General features: G+C 42.9%; 1 protein-coding gene across 1 annotated transcript in view; it reads right to left on the minus strand.

The window, feature by feature from the left end:
- The window catches only part of LOC141753413 (kin of IRRE-like protein 3), a 90818-nt gene that overhangs the window by 13014 nt on the left and 54674 nt on the right, over positions 1 to 23130 (minus strand). Inside the window, exons 2-4 of the mRNA XM_074612059.1 lie at positions 11380 to 11529; positions 7674 to 7823; positions 1104 to 1261 (exon numbers count right to left, since the gene is read on the minus strand). Coding sequence (XP_074468160.1) covers positions 1104 to 1261; positions 7674 to 7823; positions 11380 to 11529 — 458 coding nt within the window. The remainder of the gene's footprint in view (positions 1 to 1103; positions 1262 to 7673; positions 7824 to 11379; positions 11530 to 23130) is intronic.

Here is a 23130-nt window from a genome sequence, read left to right on the forward strand (position 1 = left end):
TAACGGTCTCTTTGACCTTCAGTTAACGGAGCATGAAGAATCTTAACTTCACTTATTCATTTAGGGACCAGTGACATTGTGTGTCTCAAGGAATAACTAACTTTCAGAGCAGTTGTTGAAGCACATTTTAAATGACTGGATAAATGATCCCACATTGATACCTGAGAGCTGCCCAGGTGTTTGGCCAATGATTCATTTGAACATGTGTCTTCCAGGTTCTCTTCTCAGGCTGACTGTGTAATAGTCACAAACAAACTAAAAGCCGACTCTTTAGCCGTTAAATCCACTTCAAAGCTGATAAAAGGCTGTCAGAAGCTGAAGCAGAAACCACACGAAGCCGTCGGCTGTTCTGCATTTAAACAATCTAACACAGCCGTCGACAATTCCACGTTCAAATAAAATGAGTAAATCTGTGCTGGAAAAAGACCCACTAATTACTTTCATGTGTCGTTATTCATCTTTTAAAATGATTATACTGTAGAGAATAAGTGTGGCCATTAGTCTCCACCTAAAATCATTACACAATAAAAACACCTCAGACTTAGTCTGTACCTCAAAGTGTCTTTGATTAAGCTTTCTCTGATATGTATGAATATTATATGTTGTGTCATTTACCAGAGCTCACATGATTTATAATTAGATAATTAGTACCCAATAAACAGCCTTTAGGTATCATGTGTCTACAGATGCAGGTTACACTTTTAATTGATCAAATATAACTCTGTATTGATAGACAGAAAAGCTTATTGGTTTTAGGGAAGGATAGGCAGCGTTTTAATCCATAACAATAAGACCCACAGGCTGTAAATGAGGATGGAGAGAAAGTCCAGACTCATGACTTCACCCGGTCACCAAGAGGACGTGAATGTGAAAAGTTGAAGTCACACAACGACTTCAACTTTTCATCGTTCTAACTTCCAAGTCACTCGGCTGATCTGAGGTCACGCACAACTTCTCCAGCACATCACCTGTTTATCACTCTCTCTAGAGTATACCAGCTAATCTTCACAGAACACCCAGTGGATAGGGGCTGGACGCTTTCAGTCAAAGGATCTAATACAGCACCCAAACCCTCAGCAGTGAGGGCCGGTCTCATAATGTACCTTCGAGTACATGGCTCCACTCAGCACCAGACCGTTGCGGATCCAGATGATGGACGCAGCAGGTTTGGCGACGTCTGCGTGGCACGTGAGGTTGAGGGGTTCACCGGCCCGCAAACTCACCACCGGGGCCCCCACTATCACCGGGTCATCGGGAGGAACTGTGGAGGGACAGTTACATGTTACATCCTGGTACTGTACACGTTGGAAAACTAATACCAAGACATTCACATGCCAACAGGTGCACACTAGAGGTGCACACTAGAGGTGCACACTAGAGGTGCACAAGAACATAAAAAAACAGATTTACCCACTCAAATATAACATTTCTTGTGACCTCATACTAATTGAGTGTCTAATTAACAAAAGGTTTGGCAAGACTCAAACAAATACCTGCCAAGGATGCACAGCTCTTTAAAATAAAATAATGATGGTAACCATGATTTATCTTGTCTTGCTTTAGATGTGTTAATATAACGGATATAAAAATGTGCAGTGAATGTGGAAAAAAGGAAAATAACATGTTGAGAAGATGTGTTGGAAATACCATTTTATGACACTTTCACGTTCATTACACTTTGGATTTGAAGCCAGCAACATCGTGTTGCTTAATTCCTTGTTTATATCCATAATTAATTTATCCCTGATTCCCTCACAAGAAAACCTTTGAGGAATCCTGACCTGCTCTGTCCAGTAGATTTATTTCAGTTACACTGAATCGAATCGTATCGTATCGCTCTCGATGAGCCAAATATCATCCTGAATCGTATCGGAACCATGGAAAGTGATTCGTATACGTGGTACGTTACTATGCAGCATGTTTAAAGGTGCTGTGCATGCACTCTCCCAAATCTGTACTTTCTTAATTAGACAATACACATTCATTATGCCACTTAAATGTATTTTTTTCAACTGTGTAGTTTCTTAAAGAGACATATTTGTTATTGCAGTTCATAAAAGGGGGAATGTTAATATTTTCTGTGGTGTTTGCTGTTAAAGGAACAGTGTGTATATTTTTCCGTTGTGCATTGCTTTGTGAAATTTGGCGAACATGTAATGGATGTATTTGCTTGTTCATTACACTTTGGACTTGAAGCCAACGACATCATGTCCGTTTCATTCCTTTCTATTATGAGGTGTAACATAAATAACTTAATCTTTCTCATTCACATGTTACTGAAAAAACTGACAATCTGCTTAGTCAGACTCACTTGACACAGACTGGTTTAGAACGTATACATCCAGGAGAAAGAGATTTGCTTTGACGTCTTTAGATGTTATAAGACAAAACATAAAGTACTTCATAAATGGACACATGAAAAACTCATTGTCTCTCGTTGGTCTGTGGAGTAACCTGTAACCTTCCCCCATTCCCTGGAGATATGGGAGTAGTGTTTGAGACATCCTGCTAAACCTCCAAACACAGAAATCATTTATTGCATCTTCCAGCCACACCATCAGGAAGGAAAACCTTTGAAGCCAAGGAGGAAGTCCTCAAAGCTTCTGATACACAGCACAATCCATGAGCAGCTATTAGTAATCATCTTTATTTGAGTAAATTGAAAGTGAATTGATGCTCCTCACAGAATCTGTGAATATCTCAGTGTCACACCTGAGTGATTCCTCCGAGCAGAAACTTCAACTCTGAGAAACAAGCCAAGAAGCAGGATAAAGCAGGAGGAAGCTCAAAGACTATCTCCTTGTATGAATGGATCTGATCAGCCGGGGTTTTATTCAGAGTTGAGTGAATTATTTATTGAGCTCTCAGTTCATTAAATAGTAGATCTGAGGCAAACCTTAATCAAAGGCAACATGCAGACGAAACATCCTGAGTGTTGAGAAGAGAAAGGGGCAAACACTAGTTCAACACAGCTTTCCCTCCAACACTCAACATGCACTATGCTCATGCACAATTCAACTGACTGGAGACGGCCCTGATGCAGGCTGCTGTATGTACTTCACTTTCTATTTTATATATATTTTATACTATAGCTTTCAACTTATGAGCAGCTTAGCAAGGATGTGAGGAGGGAGAAGAAGACCTCTGATCGGTGGGACTGGTCGTATCGGCTTGTATTAATACCAATGTTGTGCACTGACTGACGAGTTGGAACTGTTGGACGTTTGAAAAACAAAGGCTGTATTCAAAAACCTCATACTATACTAGTACTAGTAGTACAACCTCACACTATACTATACTAGTAGTACAACCTCATACTATACTAGTAGTACTACCTCATACTATACTAGTACTAGTAGTACAATCTCACACTATACTATACTAGTAGTACAACCTCATACTATACTAGTAGTACAAGCTCATACTATACTAGTAGTACAACCTCATACTATACTAGTACTAGTAGTACAACCTCATACTATACTAGTACTAGTAGTACAACCTCATACTATACTAGTACTAGTAGTACAACCTCACACTATACTATACTAGTAGTACAACCTCATACTATACTAGTAGTACAACCTCATACTATACTAGTACTAGTAGTACAACCTCATACTATACTAGTACTAGTAGTACAACCTCACACTATACTATACTAGTAGTACAACCTCATGCTATACTAGTGATACAACCTCATACTATACTAGTAGTACAGCCTCATACTATACTAGTAGTACAACCTCATACTATACTAGTAGTACAACCTCATACTATACTAGTAATACAACCTCATACTATACTAGTAGTACAGCCTCATACTATACTAGTAGTACAACCTCATACTATACTAGTAGTACAACCTCATACTATACTAGTACTAGTAGTACAACCTCATACTATACTAGTACTAGTAGTACAACCTCACACTATACTATACTAGTAGTACAACCTCATGCTATACTAGTAGTACAACCTCATACTATACTAGTAGTACAACCTCATACTATACTAGTAGTACAGCCTCATACTATACTAGTAGTACAACCTCATACTATACTAGTAGTACAACCTCATACTATACTAGTAGTACAACCTCATACTATACTAGTAGTACAACCTCATACTATACTAGTACTAGTAGTACAACCTCATACTATACTAGTAGTGCAACCTCATACTATACTAGTAGTACAGCCTCATACTATACTAGTAATACAACCTCATACTATACTAGTAGTACAACCTCATACTATACTAGTACTAGTAGTACAACCTCATACTATACTAGTACTAGTAGTACAACCTCACACTATACTATACTAGTAGTACAACCTCATGCTATACTAGTGATACAACCTCATACTATACTAGTAGTACAGCCTCATACTATACTAGTAGTACAACCTCATACTATACTAGTAGTACAACCTCATACTATACTAGTAGTACAACCTCATACTATACTAGTAGTACAACCTCACACTATACTAGTAGTACAACCTCATACTATACTAGTAGTACAACCTCATACTATACTAGTAGTACAACCTCACACTATACTAGTAGTACAACCTCATACTATACTAGTAGTACTAGCTCATACTATACTAGTAGTGCAACCTCATACTGAACTTGTAGTACAACCTCATACTATACTAGTAGTACAACCTCATACTATACTAGTAGTACAACCTCATACTATACTAGTAGTACAACCTCATACTATACTAGTAGTACAACCTCATACTATACTAGTAGTGCAACCTCATACTGAACTTGTAGTACAACCTCATACTATACTAGTAGTACAACCTCATACTATACTAGTAGTACAACCTCATACTATACTAGTAGTACAACCTCATACTATACTAGTAGTGCAACCTCATACTGAACTTGTAGTACAACCTCATACTATACTAGTAGTACAACCTCATACTATACTAGTAGTACAACCTCATACTATACTAGTAGTACAACCTCATACTATACTAGTAGTACAACCTCATACTATACTAGTAGTGCAACCTCATACTGAACTTGTAGTACAACCTCATACTATACTAGTAGTACAACCTCATACTATACTAGTGATACAACCTCATACTATACTAGTAATACAACCTCATACTATACTAGTAATACAACCTCATACTATACTAGTAGTACAACCTCATACTATACTAGCAGTACAACCTCATACTATACTAGTAGTACAACCTCATACTATACTAGTAGTACAACCTCATACTATACTAGTAGTACAACCTCATACTATACTAGTAGTACAACCTCATACTATACTAGTAGTGCAACCTCATACTGAACTTGTAGTACAACCTCATACTATACTAGTAGTACAACCTCATACTATACTAGTAATACAACCTCATACTATACTAGTAGTACAACCTCATACTATACTAGCAGTACAACCTCATACTATACTAGTAGTACAACCTCATACTATACTAGTAGTACAACCTCATACTATACTAGTAGTACAACCTCATACTATACTAGTAGTACAACCTCATACTATGGCAGGATGTATTCGGTTTCAGTGTCGCTCTCTCTGGATGCTCTGATGAGATTTCTCCTCTCTGTGATGGTTATACTTTTGACCACCAGGTGTCAGGAGGAGTTTGCATTAGAGGATAAGATATGAATGGAAGTGAGCAGGACAACAACACCAACTAATGTATATAACACATATAATATAATAATATATATATATATATATATACAGTATATATAACATTCTAATATTACTAATAATCAGTTCATTTGATAAGAGACTCTGTTCATCATTGCCATAATGAACAAAACTCTGCTTTAATATCTCTGGCTCTTTAATGCTAAGTCCATGCACACAACAGCAGGCTGTGAAACACATACATGCACATTTAATACCTCCTAATACTGTCTGCCACCACATGTGCAAAGCAGCCGTCTGCGATCAGGAGTTAACCGTCTTTGTGGCAGCAACAGACAGCTGGAGATGCTGAGTGTAACTGTGAGCAGGTTGGGGGCGTTGAGGAGGTTTAAGATGTGTTCACAACCACCACTACTTTGGTTTAACTACCTGCAGCGATGGAAACTCACTTTGTTCTGATGGATCAGCTGAACAGAAGTGACTTCAGATATCACTAATGATAACGTGAGGATTGCTTGATTTATTTATTACAGGACGGACCTGGCTCAGGGTAAAAACAGGCGAGACCTCGAATCTCTAGAAGAGACGCAGCTGCTGCGCGGCTCACATGGGCTATGTGACCGCTCTAACCTGATAACACGGATGCCCAAATAAAAAAACAACACGTTCCGCTGCCGCCACGCACTGCTGACGTTCCCTGTGTGGACAGGACGTTATCCACATGTGGCAGCCCCGTTATGTCCCCCACACAACGGCTGTGATTGGCCGGTCCAAATCCAGGACATGCGAGGGGACGTAGCAGCCGTTCTCGCCGCCGTTCTAGCAACAACGTTATCCCCAGACATTCGGTAGGCGGATTTAAGATTCTGACATGAAACCACAACATTAACAATATCTTTAATACAAAATAACATCCCCAATTTGTGTTTCATTTTAGGGAGAGAGCAGTCCGTCAGCTAAAGTTGACATAAGAGGACATTTTGACGTGTAACAGTACGAAGAGTACAGGTAAAAATAATAAAAAAAGATCTTTGATCAAAGCTCCAGAACAAACCAAAAACTGTGCAAGCTGTATTTGCATGAGAGCAAATCAGGCGTACAAGTCTTAAACAGCTGTCTGTGCTTATGTTCTGTTTGTTCATAAAACATGATATTCTAGTTTACTCACTGTCAGATGAGAATGTCTCGTCTGTCTGGCAAACACACGGCGCTACATGGACAACTGAGGAAGGGTTGAATCAGTATTTACAAATGTGAATGTCTTGGTTTGGATTACACTGTGGAGCGTTTTACCCATTACAGATTCACATTGATTCTGCATCATCATCACGGGTATAATAAAAAAACATTTCACTTAATCTGTTAAGTGTGTTGCCTCACTCTCTTGGAACAAAGCCAGCAGCGTCATGTGCAGTTTTAATTCCCAAAGCAGGCCACTCTGACTGGGATTAAATGTCGGGCTGATGTCTGAATGATTTGTCTCCTTCACCAAAAATCTAAACAAATGGTTCCCTTCTTATCTATAATTAATCATTTTAATGGACCCCAATTACCAAACATCTTAACTCCCCCCTCGTCTTCCACCGCTCTCCCCATTAAGTAAGCAGAATAAGATCGGTGGGTAAAACTGCAGCTAATGAGGGCGTTTTGAGCCGGGGTGTTTGGATAATGAACTGATACCTTTTGGAATATATCATACTTTAAATGAGGCAGGGCTGAATCAATAATGGTAATCAGTGTAGTTCTCGCTCGCCTGCAGGCTGCTGTTCTGAGATGCAAAGCCTTTTTTTATGTGAATCAAAGAGCTCGTATCGATTCAGGACCAAATGACAAGCTGATGGAAACTGATGCAGAGGGACTCTCTGATTTAAGCACATCTCATTGAGGTATATTCCTCATCTAGTATCATTTATCTTTTTGCTTTTAGCTCTGCTACATGAAGCTCCCGATTCATGATTTCATATAAACAGTATGTTTCCAGAGCAGAGTGAAGTGAGGAGTCGGGACGTACCGAGCACGGTGAGGCGGGCGGGTCGGGACCTGATGGCCGCCTGGATGGCCTGGCACTCAAAAAAAGCGTCATCTTGAATCTCTGTTCTCTGGATCAAGAGGTGATATTCTCCTTTGCTGTGGTCTCCGATGATGTCGTATCGTGGGTAACCTGCAATACAATGGGAGAAACAAACTGTCATCTATTGTCCCGCCATCGCATTCCCACATGCACAGAGATTCACATGCACACAAGTCATTGGGTTTCAAATCAGTTTGTAGGTAGGTAGGGATGCACCGATACCGATACCGATACCAGTATCGTGAATCGGGTCCGATACTGTGCTCATGTACTCGTACTCGCAAAACGGCTCCGATAAAATGGCACCGATACCACTTTACGGCAGCATGACGTTAACCTCTTGTCAGCATCTTTCGTGTCCTACCGCATGAGCTCACGTTCCACCTCCCCGACGGTGCGGGCGAGACGGGCTGGTGGTGCGCCTGACCCCGCGGGGCTGGGATCCCACCTCAGCCGGCACGCACCGGCCCTCACTTTCATTGCACCACGGGGTTTTGCTTGCACCCTCTGACTCACACGTGCGTTAGACTCCTTGGTCCGCGTTTCAAGACGGGTCGGGTGGGTTGCAGACATACTGAATGCCCCAAACTGAACGCTGCTTCTGCATGTTTAGTTGTGACTCTTGGGGGACACTAAACAGACCTGATCCAGATGACCTGAGAGGTCTGGATGGTTCAGAACATAACAGAAGATCAGAAATGTATTTTGGCCCTAAACTATTTAGTGCTTTGTAAACCAGCAGGAGTATTTTGAAATCAGTTCTCTGAGAGACAGGGAGCCGGTGTAGAGACCTCAGAACTGGACTGATGTGATCCACTTTGTTGGTCTTAGTGAGTCTCTGTAGATTGTTGGCGTGCATTCAGAGGTTTGGTCAGACGTCTTCAGTAGGCGCTAGGGAGGCGTTTGATGCTAATGTGCTGAATCGTTTGACACCTCAGAGACACATACATTAACACACACGAAACCAACACACTGAGCTCCTGTCCTCTCTACCTCTGCCAAGCTCGGTCGATAGTGATGTTTGGTTAGGCCCCGGTGGATCCCTGGGGTCCCGGTCATTATGACTTTCAGTGACACCAGGGTAAGGCCCTGGAGTGAGATAGAGAAGATGTAATGGTGGAGAATTGTCCTCCAAGGCCCAATTAGGGGAACACTGCCGATGACAAAATGGGAGCAGAGAAAAGAGGCCGATGCAGACGGCGTCTTTCGAGGAATGCATCATGTTAACATGCTAAAATATTACTGCATGACAGCACACACCTAGAGATGTTTTCTACTGCTGGTCAGAGACGTGCAGATGAAGTGTGCTGTTATTGACCTAACTCTGCACCTAAACAAGTAGACGCCACTCAGAAAGCTGATTGGAGGGAATTATTTCCTCAGGCAGTTTGAGTCTTCAAAACAGCCTGGGGAAAGATGGAAGAAGGGGGGATAGGAAGTCACAACATGTGGTTCAGGAAAGAGCAAAACACGATTAACCATCTGCCAGAGCAGCAGATGTTGTAAGAAATTGCAATTTTCAAATGTTGATTTTTTCTGTAACCCAGCTGGACGTTCTGACGAGGAAGCTCTCCATAATTGTGTATTTGTTTATGTCGAGAAGAAGCGGAAAAAGACAGTCTGTATGTTTTGAAGAACAAATGTTTTCCCGACGTGTGTTACAGCCCCAACACACACTCACACAAACACTCTGGGTGTCATTTAAAGTGTTCAACCAAACAAGAAATGAACCACTGTGGGGATGTTGTGTCTGTCCACATGGACGAGACCTACAGAATCACAAGAACAAACTAAAAGAATGGAGCGTTTGACCAAAGATGGGTTTAGGGATGCACCGATACCAGTATCGGGTATCGGGTCCGATACTGTGCTCATGTACTCGAAAACGGCTCCGATACAACGACACCGATACCACTTTGCGGTGGTGCGCCCAACCCCGTTGGGCCAGGATCCCACCTCAGCCCGCTCCCTCCGGCCCTCACTGTCATTGCGCCACGGGGTTTTGCTTTCACCCTCTGACACGCGGGTGCGTTAGACTCCTTGGTCCGTGTTTCAAGATGGGTCGGGTGGGTTGCCAACATCGCTGCAGACCCCTGACGCCTTTTGCGTGGGCCGAGCGGCGATCTAGCAGCACGATGTGTTTGGAGCGCACTGAGGGCCGTCCCCAGCGGGGAGAGAGGGCGCAGCGAGCCCTTTGTCCACGGTGCGGTAAGGTCCGGGCGGGGAGCGCTGTAAAGCTGCGGCCGCGAGCCACATTCGCCCCGAGCCTTTCCAAGCCGACCGAGAGCCGGTCGCGCCGCACCGCCTCGTATGCGGGACTCCCCAGCCCGCCGTGTGTCGCTCACACCCTCCAGCTGGCTGTTAACGAGGGTCTTTCGGCACAGAGAAGTACTCTTATCGGTACTCGGTATCGGCGAGTACCCAAATGTAAGTACTTGTACTCGGTCTGAAAAAAAGTGGTATTGGTGCATCCCTACATGGGTTCAAAAAGATGGAAACAAAACCACAAAGACAGATCAATAATGTGCATGAGGAAACACATCAACGTCAATATATTAAAATTATTCTCTTCTCTTCGGTTTGTAAGTTTGTTCAACATCATACCGTATTATCTCAATGAAATGTACTGAAACAAATGTAAATGATCTACCAGTCCCCTTGGCCGTTGAGTCAAAAAGTTAATGACATTTATAATGAAATGAAAAGGCCATTATGAAAGGCAAACTCAATGTAGAAAGAGTGTGGACACCACACGTGTGAGAAGCGCAGTAGCTCAGCGAGGTAGCCGTAACCGTCTGGCCCGGCTGTAAGCCACGACACGGAGCAGAATGCATGCTCTCTCTCTTTGCCTGTTAAATTTTAATTTGCACCAGGGCATTTTAAAGTTAATCCTACATTAATCTCTACAGTGTTAGAATCTGCTTACATACGCCCTACTTTAGAATTATGAGATTTCCGTCCCCCTCACTTTGATTACCCGAGGAGCTACTCACTGTGTCCAGCGTGCCCTCTGCACACATGTGGATAGAACAAGACGCCTGAGGAGGGATGATCGCCGGTTCATTTCATGGGCTGCTTCTCATAAAATGAAACTCTTATTTCATCAGCACTTAGTGGAGGCAATAACTGTGAATTGCATTAGCTGCAGTGTCAAGTCCCCCTTAGGTCCTGGAGCTCATCCTACCTGGGGCACGGCCGTTTTATGGGCTCTTTTTAAAGACGGTTACTGTTGAGGAAACGCCTGTGTACTCATGGGTTGTATACGGGAGCCTGCTAGAAGTTTGTCAGTTCTGTTGAAACATGAAGCTGGCTTTGGTTATTCATTTCAGTTATTATGTTTTGCTAATGTGTCATTGATATATCTCTCTGTGTGGAGGTATACAGTAATGATGCTTACTGTGTTATTGACCGGGTTTGTCAGGTCTCTAACTTCATATGATTTATTAATATGTTCACTTTAACCCTTACCTGGTAACTTTGATGAGTACCAACAACATAAAACACTTTCGTGACACTGGACATTTGATCAACTTTAGTTTGATGTTGTGTATAGTTATGGATAACCCTACACCAGGTAACATTACAAGAAAAAAACTTGTAATATTACAGCTGATGACATCAGACAACTCGCTAAATGAGATAGTACCTGACATATCCCTGTTCACCCCGAGGGCCATGCCGTCACGCAGCCAGAGCACCATGCCGTGGTAGCCGGGGATGGAGCAGGGAAGGGTGACCGGTTGGCCTGCCACCACCACCAAGTCTGTTGGTTGTTGGGTGAACACAGTGGAGCTCCCTGGAAGGGCAGAAAGAGAACATTGATTACTCTAACTTGCACAATAAACACATTAGTAACACACATTAATATGGAACCGTTTTGTTGTTTTGTATTTCTTCTCAATTGCCCTCTGGTTGTACAATCGTGTTAAATGCTTTCGCTGGGAGGCTCCATAAAGAAAATAATAATAATTAATATAAAAAGACAGATGACATATAATAAAATGAAATATAATATAAGGAGCAATAAAGATATCAAATTACATTTGTTCAACTGTTCCTCTGAGGTCTTTATTCTCTGGAGAAATTAATATACTCCGTACATATAAACAGAATACAAAGAATACTCCTGATGTATGAAGCGTTGTATTTTCTGTTTAGCAGTGAGTCATGAAGAGTTGATTAGTTTACTGAGTTTTCCCCTGACATCCATGAGCCATCTGCAAAACAATATTTTTCTATAATTAGCATCGCTAGATATAATCCAGTGTGTGAGGCTGTGATTCTCAAACTCTCAGTATATGTACCACTCCTATGCCGATGACACTGTGATTTACTGCTCTGCGTCAGGGCTCTGAGATCGAGTCTGTATCTCAATACAAGTATCTTTGAATTGTGATTGATGATTCTCCTTCTTTCAAGCCTCACATTCAGCAGCTGGTGAAAAACTTAAAGCGGAAATTGTTTTTTTTTATTTTAGAAACAAAGTCTTGCTTTTTCTTCGAGGCCGAAAAGAGGCTTGTCTCTGCCACCTTTATGTCTGTGCTGGACTACGGCGATGTTATATACTGTACATGCATGCATCTTCTCAGAGCCTACGCACGCTGGATACCGTCAACCACGGAGCACTGAGATTTATGAAGAATTTTAAAGCCCTTATGCACCGCTGCTCTTCGTATGCTCGGGTAGGATGGTCTGCCTTGTCCACCCGTAGACTGAACCACCGCCGTGTTCTTATTTATAAGGCTATTCTCGGTCTGCTTCCATCTTACCTACGGACCTACATCCTTCAAAAAAGTACGGGAAGTTACCGTCTTCGCTCACAGGACTGAATCCTACCAACAGTCCAGAAACTCCGTACTGAACTGGGAAAAAGGGGCGTTCCAGTATGAGCTGGTGTCACTGAACGTCTTTAAAGTGCTTCTAACAGATTTGGAAACAAGCACATCTGGCTGCAGATGTTTTGAATGCTGATGAATGTTTTTGGATACCTTATGATTCTGTAATTTGTATAGTTTGTTTTATGTCTGCAACCGTGTAACTGTGCTGCTGCTGATCTCGGCCAGGACATTGTTGGAAAAGAGATTTTTAATCTCAATGAGTTTTTAGTCCTGGTTAAATAAAGGTTAAAAAAATGTCAAAATCAGGTCTGTGAAGTTTTAAATGGGGGTTTGGCACGCAAACAGAGCGCAGGAGATCATGATAAGAAATGGAAGTATGGCAAACAGTGCCAGTGGGGATTCCAGTGGGGGATCTATATATGTACTACGTCTGTGTCTCCTTCTATCATACAGGGTTTATACAGCTCTATGGGGAGCGCTGTAATGTGACAATCTAACCTCGTCTTGCGCTTCACAACAGTACATTTGCACAGCGTGGCGGGCACTAATGGGAGGATGAATAGAACAAATGGATCTCATCATTACGTCTCCCAGCTTCTCCGCGGGAGACGACCGTCTCAGTCAAATCAAAATAAATACGTTTCTTTGCTGAAATGTTGACCTAGCTTTTCCTCCATCTGCCTGGAAGTCTCACCCATTAAACATTGATTTCAAGCTGCCAAATTGCATAGGTGCCTGGCACAAAGAGCGATTACTCTGGTTGTTCCTCCTGTTGATGTAGAGACTGTTGACAGCTTATATGTGTGCAATTTAAAGATAAAGCACGGCAGCGTGGTGTTTTACTAAACAGGGAAGCCAACTTGAAGCAGACAACAACTGTATGAGGAGAATGGAAAATATAATGTGTTGTTTTTCAAAGTGTTATGAAGTTGAAGGTGTCACTGAAGGTAGAGACTATTAGAAGTCACATTTCATGAAGAGCTGTACAGACAAAGTCGCCTGCAACTAAACTCTAGAGCAGGGGGTGTCAAACATACGGCCCAAGGGCCAGAACCGGCCCGCCAAAGGGTCCAATCCGGCCCACTGGATGACTTTGAAGTGTAAAAATTGCAGAGAAGTATTGGATTTTCATTTTTCAAGCCGTACTTTTGAGATGCTTTATCACATTTATGACATTTTATAGGAATTATGTCCAAATTTAAGTAAAAAAAAAGTAAGTAAGTAAGACAAAGTTATGAAACATTGAGTCAAATTTGTGTTTTTGTCAGTCAGAATAATGACCTTTCACATCAAAATGTGATATACTCAGTAAGAATTATCATAGAAAGTCAAAATTATGAGAACTTAAACTCTGGGAGTCAAACTTAAGAGTCAAAGTTATGAATCTTTAATGTCAAAATTAAGATACTTTCATTTTTCAAGTTATAATCTTGAGATATTTTAGCTCATTTATGACTTTTTATGGAATTAAGTCCAGATTTTAAGTTTAAAAAAGTCAAAATTTTGATATAGTAAGCCAAACTTATTATATATTAAGTCAGATTTATGACTTTTTAGGTACAAATGAATAATTAATTCAAATTTTGCAATAAAATGCACTTCTATTCCTATTTGGGGTGGATGTGGTGCAGCGCTAGCAGCTCACGCAGACCGCCGCCCGCCTCCCTCCACGCCGCTACCGGGTGAGAGAGCGAGGAGTCTAGTGATCTGTTCATCTGCATGCACGCCACGGATGCGTGCTTGCGCTGCAGAGAGCAGAGCTGGCAGGCTGGCGCATGTCTGGAGAGTGAACCAGAGAAACGTTATATCAAAGTGTTTTTTAACACTTTTATTAGTAAAGAAATGTTAAATGTTAGTCGTCCTTAAATACAAGGTGCAAATCCTTAGTATCCATACAATCGATTTTATATCGATATACGTCTCCCGTGAAGGACGACTTGCCGAGTACCTATCGATGTAGTTGGATCGTAGGAATATAAATCAATACATCGATGTAGTAGATGAATCGTTACACCCCTAGGTGTGTTAATAAAACTTGTTTTTTCATAATCATTCATTCAGCAACACCCATTACAAATCCATTCTCTGCTGCGTGACTAATTCTGCTGTTAAAAGCATTCAGTATGAGCGTGGCGTTAAAGCCAGGAGGTTATCACCATTGTTCAGTAGCTGTCAGTTACTGGAGAAAAGGGCATTACATGTCAACACCATTGTTATCATTGCTTTGAGATGAGAATCACAGTCTACGTATAAGACGGAAATGAATCTGTATCAGTGGGTTATTACAGACACATTCCACAGTGCTGTGAAGTAGCTGTGGAGAAATCTGACCCTGTATGCAGTCTTGAATGCTGAACTGCAACTATACTGAGAAAAAAGAAAGAGCCAAGTCTCTAAAAATATAGTATGTTACAAACACAAAACACTTTGTACTGAACCCCCTGAACCTCTCCCTGTGAAAAATGAAATTGTTTTCTGCTGTATGTTGCAGACAGGCCTTGATAGATAACAGTGTGGGTTTAGAAAAAAACATCCAACGTGTAAAAGTGTCCTTCCTTTCAGCTCTCTGGAGTTTCTCAGCTCCCCGCATCGAAAAATAAATGTGTCTTCAACGAGGGTAGAAATGGATCTAGAAAATCTTTGATTCATGGATTATTCTCGAAATCTCCGATTTATTTTTTTCCTCAACGTGGCCCTAATACTCCGTCGTACCATAGACCTACAACAATGATGAATACAAATGAAAATGTAAACAAAAAACAGTTTTTTAAAGATCCCCAGGGAGCCTCTGGAGAGGAGCTGAAGAGACGCATGTTGCTGACCGCTGGTCTAACTTCAGATGAAAGCAACCAATTGTGCATTCAACTGCAACAGGAGAATTTTAATGCGATAAATAAAGCCAGCTGTGCATACAGGTGAACTCCACATGTCCCAGACTTTTACAGTTTCAGTTGAATTTGTTCACTAAAATCTCGGTGTCCTCTGATTTCTATCCAGCTGCTATAATTTAATCTGCGTCACCTTCAGTGATTTCTGTCAGCTCAGAGCTTTGAGCTTCTGCAGTGTGGAGTGAGCAGCATGCACGTGAGAGATGGAACGAGAGAGAACGAGCGCGGTGTGTGAGTGAAGGCAGGCAGAGGAGCAGAGGAGCAGAGACTCCGATCCTGGAGACCAAAGCTACGGTCTCCCCCGCGTCCTCCGACCGCGGCCAACACTGTTTAACAGCTTCACTAGATACAACCAAGAGGTTTTGGTGCTTCACTGGAGTTTGTGTTGGAGTCTGAGTCTGAACAGCGTAGACACACGCGAGCGCGCATGAGACACCGACCTGCAATGAATTATACATGTTAGGACTTACAAACAGTCCCTTTAAAATGGTAATAATAATTGAATCAATACAGTAACTATTCTTCTAAACTCTGCTAGATTTGATCAGGCTGGTTGGACTGAAGGCATATTTGTGTCTCTGAGGACACCAGCAGCTTGCAGTCCTTCATCCTTTCCAGTTTCCTGCCGTTGGGTGCTGACTGATTGTGATGAGACCTCAGTGGTAAAAGGGTATTGAAATGGGATTTGTGCCTACACCTGTTCACTGCATTCATGTGCAGTCTGTTCACTCCCGTTCTCCTATTTGCAGAGACGGTGGCCTGGTGGAGACAATTCAGAAGAAAATCACAAATGCATTCTTGTATTGAATAAATTCAAATTCAAGGTAACCGTTTTTAACCTCTCTGTGTGTCTGAACTACATTTACTTGTTCTGCCAAGCGTGAAGGGAGTGCACGCACACACAAACACACTCACATACAGAGGAGGTGAGAAAGAGAAGATAAATGAGTGGAACACAATGCACCGCCATCTTCATAGAAACGCATTCAGGGACATTCGGTTCTGTTCCGTTCACCGGCTCCTTCCTCTGAAATGCTTTTATCAAGTACTGCGATTCAAACCTCACCTGGTAGCATCGAACACATGCAGCTAATGGAAGCACAAACACTCTGTGAGTCTCTCATCTCTCTCTTTAACCCTTTGAAATACCCTAAATTGTGCCTTTAACGGGTTTTTGGGTTGGGCTCTAAAAAAACTTGATGAATTGCTAGCAGACATCTGTACAGAGATCAAATTATTTTCATTACTGTTCAACAGTCAGTGAGTAATGGAAGGTTATTTAGTGTCGATAAAAAAGTGTCCCGACCGACCCCACGGGCAAAATCTGTCACCCGAGTGCCAAAAGCTGGCCAGGCTATGTGGCTGGAAATTAAAGATGTGACAGTGAGAATATGCTGACTACAAGTTAAACATCAAAATGCAATTTTCACAGCCCAGGTTTGCCTGATGCTTCTGAAACCACAGGATCAATGCTGGTTTTATGGCGACGCACCGCTGTGAGCACACGACTGGATTACAAGATGTTTCCACTGTTTCCATTTAAAGTACAGTTTGTTCGTTGCAGAGAATCGTACTCACGTGTTTAAAATTAAAAAACACCACGTCATTCTTTCTATTATCAACCCCAAAATGTATGCGATAATGTTTGAGACTTATTAAAGCATGGGAATGGCCATCATTACATACATCCATCATAATGTTCTAAGCCCTTATACACTCACAAATTAATTATCCAGATACTTTTGTGTTCATGTTAATACAATAAGCGCCTGGAACTTTTACTTTACCAACGAAGAAGACTGATTATGCCAGCAGTTTATGCAAATCACCTCCAGATCTCCTGGTAGAAGTCGTCCGACATGAATAGAGCTTTAGTACCAGCGATGAGCTTATGGAGGAAAGTCAAGCAGTGGTGCTCCACCCTAATATCCTCCACCCAGGCAGCCTGCTCCTCCCTAACACCTTCCACCTGCATGCAGCCTGCTCCTCCCTAACACCTTCCACCCAGGCAGCCTGCTGCTCCCTAACACCCTCCACCTGCATGCAGCCTGCTCCTCCCTAACACCTTCCACCCAGGCAGCCTGCTGCTCCCTAACACCCTCCACCTGCAGGCAGCCTGCTCCTCCTAACACCCTCCACCTGCAGGCAGCCTGCTCCTCCCTAACACCCTCCACCCAGGCAGCCTGCTCCTCCCTAACACCCTCCACCTGCATGCAGCCTGCTCCTCCCTAACACCCTCCGCCTGCAGGCAGCCTGCGAGCTCCGCGCTGGTTGTTGCTTACGGCCTCCTACACCGCTGAGGATAGTTTAATGAAGCGAGGGCCGGCTCACTGACCAGCATGGTTAGTGAGACACTGACGAGTGTGGTTATGACATGTCTTACCTCCCTTGTGGGAGACGAGGGCAAATGGACTTATTCTTCTATGTCTTTTGTGTGCATGGTTGTGTACGAGCATGCATGCGTGCTTCCGTGTTTGTGTAATTTGTGGATAGGGAATGACAAGGGAGGGGGGATTTTGAGACGGAGTGATTATAAGTCTTGACATTTCTATCCAAGAATGCCAGCTCAGAACGGGTCAGGTGTGTCGGGGGGATGCTGCGCCCACGTCTCCGGTTGGACGTGTTACTTATCCTGCCTGAGCACCTCTGGTCAGGTCACAGCACAGCTTCGTCCTAACGTTGTTGTCAAATGTCGTTGCAGTTTTTTTAGACATTTATAGTAGGATTAAAAAACTTGCTTCCTCAAAGCACTTTCAAGCAGAGGTCGTGGAGAGAGAGAAGTCACCTGCCCACATCTTACTACCTCAATTTGGAGGTGACACACAGATTGCAGTGGCACATTAGTTCTGATAAGGTCAGCCATCCAACAGCAGAGTTGGTCATCATCTTCCCTGACTCGACCTTTCCAACATAGATTATCGCCATTAGCCGTGCAGGGCGGGCTGTTTAGATGAGCAGCCTGTCACTACTGCACTACTTCCTCGTACTGAGGACTGAGAAATGGAGTTGAATACATACTGTATGTATAAATATACGAGTAGAAAGCTTTAGGTTCTCTGGCAGGCAGAAATAATGCAGTCACACCGATTGTGCAGAGGCCTCTCCCGGAGGTACGCCTGGATGCGATTCATGTGTCACAGTGAGTCTATGTGATCAGCGGAGGGCTTAAATTTACCTGATTTCTTTACTGCATTCGTGCACTTGTGACTCACAGAACCGATGAACGGTGCAGAAGAAGATGGAACATTGTTCAGTTTTGCAGAAAGACTATCTGAATCTCTGCTCCATCGCCGAGGCAGCTCTGACAAAGCAATCAAATATTTCCTCCACAATTTTGATTGCAGGCGAGAGTTTCCTCGACAGAGCCGTCGTACAAATGCAGTGATAAAGGCAACCTGACTCTACCTCATGCTTTAATCTAATAATACATGAAATATATAAAAAATATGAAATAAAATATGCAGCAAAACTGTACATTACTGTATCAACAAAACGTACTTATGGGGTCGGATCAGTCTCAACTAGGGATGTCACAAGAACCGATACTTCGGTATCAAGTCGATGCCAAAATTCTGAAAACGTGACGGTCATACACGCCATATCTTAGCCACAGGGTATAAAGAAGTATAATCCATTCAATCATTACACTCCTATAAGCTATTTATATCTAGACGACTTTATCTGACTTTTCAGTGTTCTGTTAAATTAATAAATCTGTTAATTTACGCATTCACACATCGGGAGTTTTTTCTTTCACCAGCTGTCCTTCCTGCTTTTGGCAGCTTCAACTGTGTTACTGTTAGTCTGATTAAGTGTTTAACTTCTTCATATTTGTCTAATGTAGTTTACTCTTCCTTTGTTAAATGTGTCTCTTGCCTGTCTGTCTGCTGACAGTCGACGTGTCCATGTCTGTGATTGGTCAGATGCTGATTTACTGAGTTGGTAACCAGCGTCGTAAGACCGCTTAGTGGGATCTCGGTTGTTCGGTTTAGCTGAGCCAGGTAACCAGAAGATACCCTGGAGATGTTGAACTGGCTTCATAGTCCAGGCCTCTGATCGTAAAGTGAAAGTGAAACAAACGGCGGTCTCCTGGATGAAAGCCTCGTGTTTGTTAGACCAATCCACCTCGTCTCCCTCACGCCTGCACGCCCGGTGTGCCTCTTTTGCTTTTTAAACTATATGTCACCACACTCCTGGTGCATTTACTGGTGCCATGGATGTATTTCTCATACTGGTACTAAGGGTGCCTTCTGTGGCGGCATCAGACGCCGACGGCTGTGACAGCGCCTCTGTATTACATCACCTGACTTCTGTCCTTTGCTCCGGTCATAACCATGTGATAGCAGAACATCTATGATGTTGATAACCACTGATAATGTCCATTTAATGGGCGGATAACTTTTCTCTCTTACATTGTAAATTGAACTCTAGAATCTAAAGGCTACAGTAAAGCGTGTTGCTCTCTTCCCCGTGGTCCCACCACTAATTGCCTCGCCTGCCTCGCCGTGTGTCTGAGAGACTCTGAACAACGGCAGCGTTAATGAGACGGGACTCGCTACTTTACTCGTGTCTTAACCTAACCGTAGTGTTATAATGGCAATTACCACCTGCCGCGGTTCTGTGAGGCAGCTGGCGGTCTCTCTTGGCCCCACGTACATGCAAATTAGCATGCGTTGATTTTCTCACTACCGTCTCACATGTTTACATCTCATTCCCCGGGATCAGTGACGGGGCTGCTGAGCTGCCTTCTGGCAGAAATCAAACTGAACCAAAGCCTTTTCTTTTTCTGCTACTACAGATTGTCTGGGTTTGTTCACACTTCTTTTTTTCATACCGTCACCATCTTTAGATATAACGGGGACCTGCTGTGATGCGGACAGAATGACTTTACCTCTGTCAAGGCACAGTTCTTAAAAGTTGAGGTAGTTACGAAGGGCCCCAGTGCCTAGTTACTAGTTATGAAGTAGTTATGATTTACGTCTAAATGAAGTTAGTAAGTTAGTGAGCCCTCAGCGTTATCAAAGAGGAAAGTCTTCAGTCTGCTCTTAAAGGTGGACAGCGTGTCTCCCTCCAGGACTGAAACGTCTTCTCCTAACCACTTCTCCTTGATCCTCGATGGAGAACGTCATGAGGTCAAGGAAAGATGAGAAGGAGAATTCATAAGGACTCAGGAAAAGACAACCGTGGTGTTCAGAGAATCCGACTGCTCTTTCACTAGAAGCTCCGTCATTATGATGTTAGTGACGTCAGTCTGCCGTGGTGAAACTCCAATATTCTGAAGACGGACTACAAAAGGCGTCGCTCCACCCGTGCGTTCTTAAACAGCTCCTTCAGTGACAGACTGCTTCAGCCACGGTGTGTTAAAGAGAGATACCACAGGTCCTCCTGCTGCTGGAACACTTTACATCAACAGATAATACAGATCATCTGACCTAACGAGGACAACCGGTGAAAAACATCACTTCATTACCAATAAACAGGAATATATGATAAATATTGAGTTAATTGTTGGAGTTATGGAGAAGATGTAGGACCATATACTTCTGTAATATAATATAAATAATACTTAAGATCAGCATATCGTTTGTTATCATGAACGGCCGAATAATAATAATAATAAATATCGAATGGCGCGTCGCTCTAAATGCTGCAGCTGCAAGGAATGTGGGATGTTATTCTCTCCTTTCCTTTGGTAAAGGATGCTCCAGTGTGTCCTCTGCTAAAGGAGATACTAAAGGAAGCATTGAAGCTCCTTTCCTCAGCATTTAGAGGACTCTAACAGCTCTCATCACGGCTGCTACTGAGAGACTGAGAGGGTCATTTCTCTTTCATTTGCCCCGGTTCCCAAGAAGAGGAGCTTGATAGCTGAAAGTTCTGGCTCCCATTCCAGACTCTAGGAACCTCCAGTAACCCCGCTGCATGCTGTGAGCTTAGTGTTCTAGTGGGGTAATAGGGTACTATGAGCTCTTTAAGATATGATGTTGCCTGAGCATTTAGAGATTTGTAGGTGAGGAGGATGATATTAAATTATACAGGAAGCCAGAGCAGAGAAGCTCAAACGGGATAAATATGATCTCTGTTTCTAGTTCTTGTCGGTAGTAGTATCAGTGCTGCAGCGTTCTGGATCAACTCTGAGAGTCTTTAGAGTCTTTTATCGGAGCAGCCCAGAATAATACACATAATATGCTGTTAATAATCCAGCAGCTCTTAATTCATTTTATATATATATATATATATATACAGTTATGGTTCTGATATTGTGACAGCTCTAGTATGTGTGTGCTCAAGCAAGCATGTGTTTCCGACCTACTGCATTGTGCAATGGTTCTCAGAGAGCCGAGGCAATTTAAAACACGATAGGCCTGGAGTAGCCTTTGGCAGTGCCATCGGCAATATTCCCTTAAGGACAGAAGGAGGAACAAAGGAGCATCCAGAGGAGGAAGCCGAGCATGAGGGGAGGAGATGAAGAGGAGCTGGTGGAAGAACAGAAGACGGGAGATGGGCAGAGCTCAGGGTTTTAATGGTGTGGGGGGGCCGTTTTACCTGCAGCCTCAACTCTCCTCCTCCTCCTCCTCCTCCTCCTCCTCCTCCTCCTCCTTCATTTCAGAAAGTACTGGTGGTACCAAGTTGACAGCTGAGGTCAGACTAAAGACCCAGCAAAAAGCTGACTAATCATTATACCATCGCTGTGTCACGCCCCTCGCCGTCACTTTAGGATCAGGCAACAAAGCCACTATAGTTAAGTTTAGGAAAGAACCACATGGTTGGGCTTAAAACTACTATATTTGTTCACACTGAACGTTGTGAACACGGGACAACGAACAAACAGCTGATTGTAACTTTAACACCCGGAACAGGAACAGCGCTCTCCTGGATGAAAGCCCCGTGTTTGTTGGATCCATCCACCTTCCCTCCTTCGATCTTTAAACATCACCACTGTCAGCGTTTACTGAGGAGTTTACATTAATGGAACGGCATCTGCATTTCATACCGGCGCTCAAGGGGCCGTGACAAAGCCTCGGTATTTGTGTGATTCATGCTCACTTTGGCCTTGTTATGCAAAGTGACGTCATCGGACGAAGAAGGAAGGTTAAACGCGCTCCAGCCGCCTCACAAGGACTAGGTCAAGGATTGTTTACCTGCCTACACGCAGCCTATTGTTCCTTCAGTTCCCAACTAGGGGAGGTTGTTTAAGTGGATGTGAGTCTCAGATCTGTTTGACTCTGATGAAGACGCAGTTGGCGTCGAAACGTTAGTATTTAATAAAGTTTACTGCCTTAAATCCGTGTGCTCCAGTGTGCTTTGGAACCGCTCTCTGACGTCATCGGACCTTCCTGATTTATATTTTCCTACTGGCAAAGGCGAGACCTTACTCTGCCTCTTTTTACTCGTTGCCTTCGTTGGTTGGGTTGGTTGGGTTTAGGCATGACATGTGAGATTGGTTAGGGTAAGTCTAAGTCTCATTAAAATGAGCATATGAGCAAAAACTAAAAAATGCAGCTTTAAACTAAATGATGTTGGTATTAAAATGTAATACTGTATACTGTGTCTGCATCATCGTCTCCACACACAGTAACATGAATCTGAAGAGGTGCTACAGTCATTTGGGTGATCTTGCATATACAGTAGAAGCCCTCCGACCATGCTGCGCGCATGAACGGGCCTCATATC

The sequence above is a fragment of the Sebastes fasciatus genome, chromosome 16 (genome assembly GCF_043250625.1).
Source record: "Sebastes fasciatus isolate fSebFas1 chromosome 16, fSebFas1.pri, whole genome shotgun sequence".
Lineage (NCBI taxonomy): Eukaryota > Metazoa > Chordata > Actinopteri > Perciformes > Sebastidae > Sebastes > Sebastes fasciatus.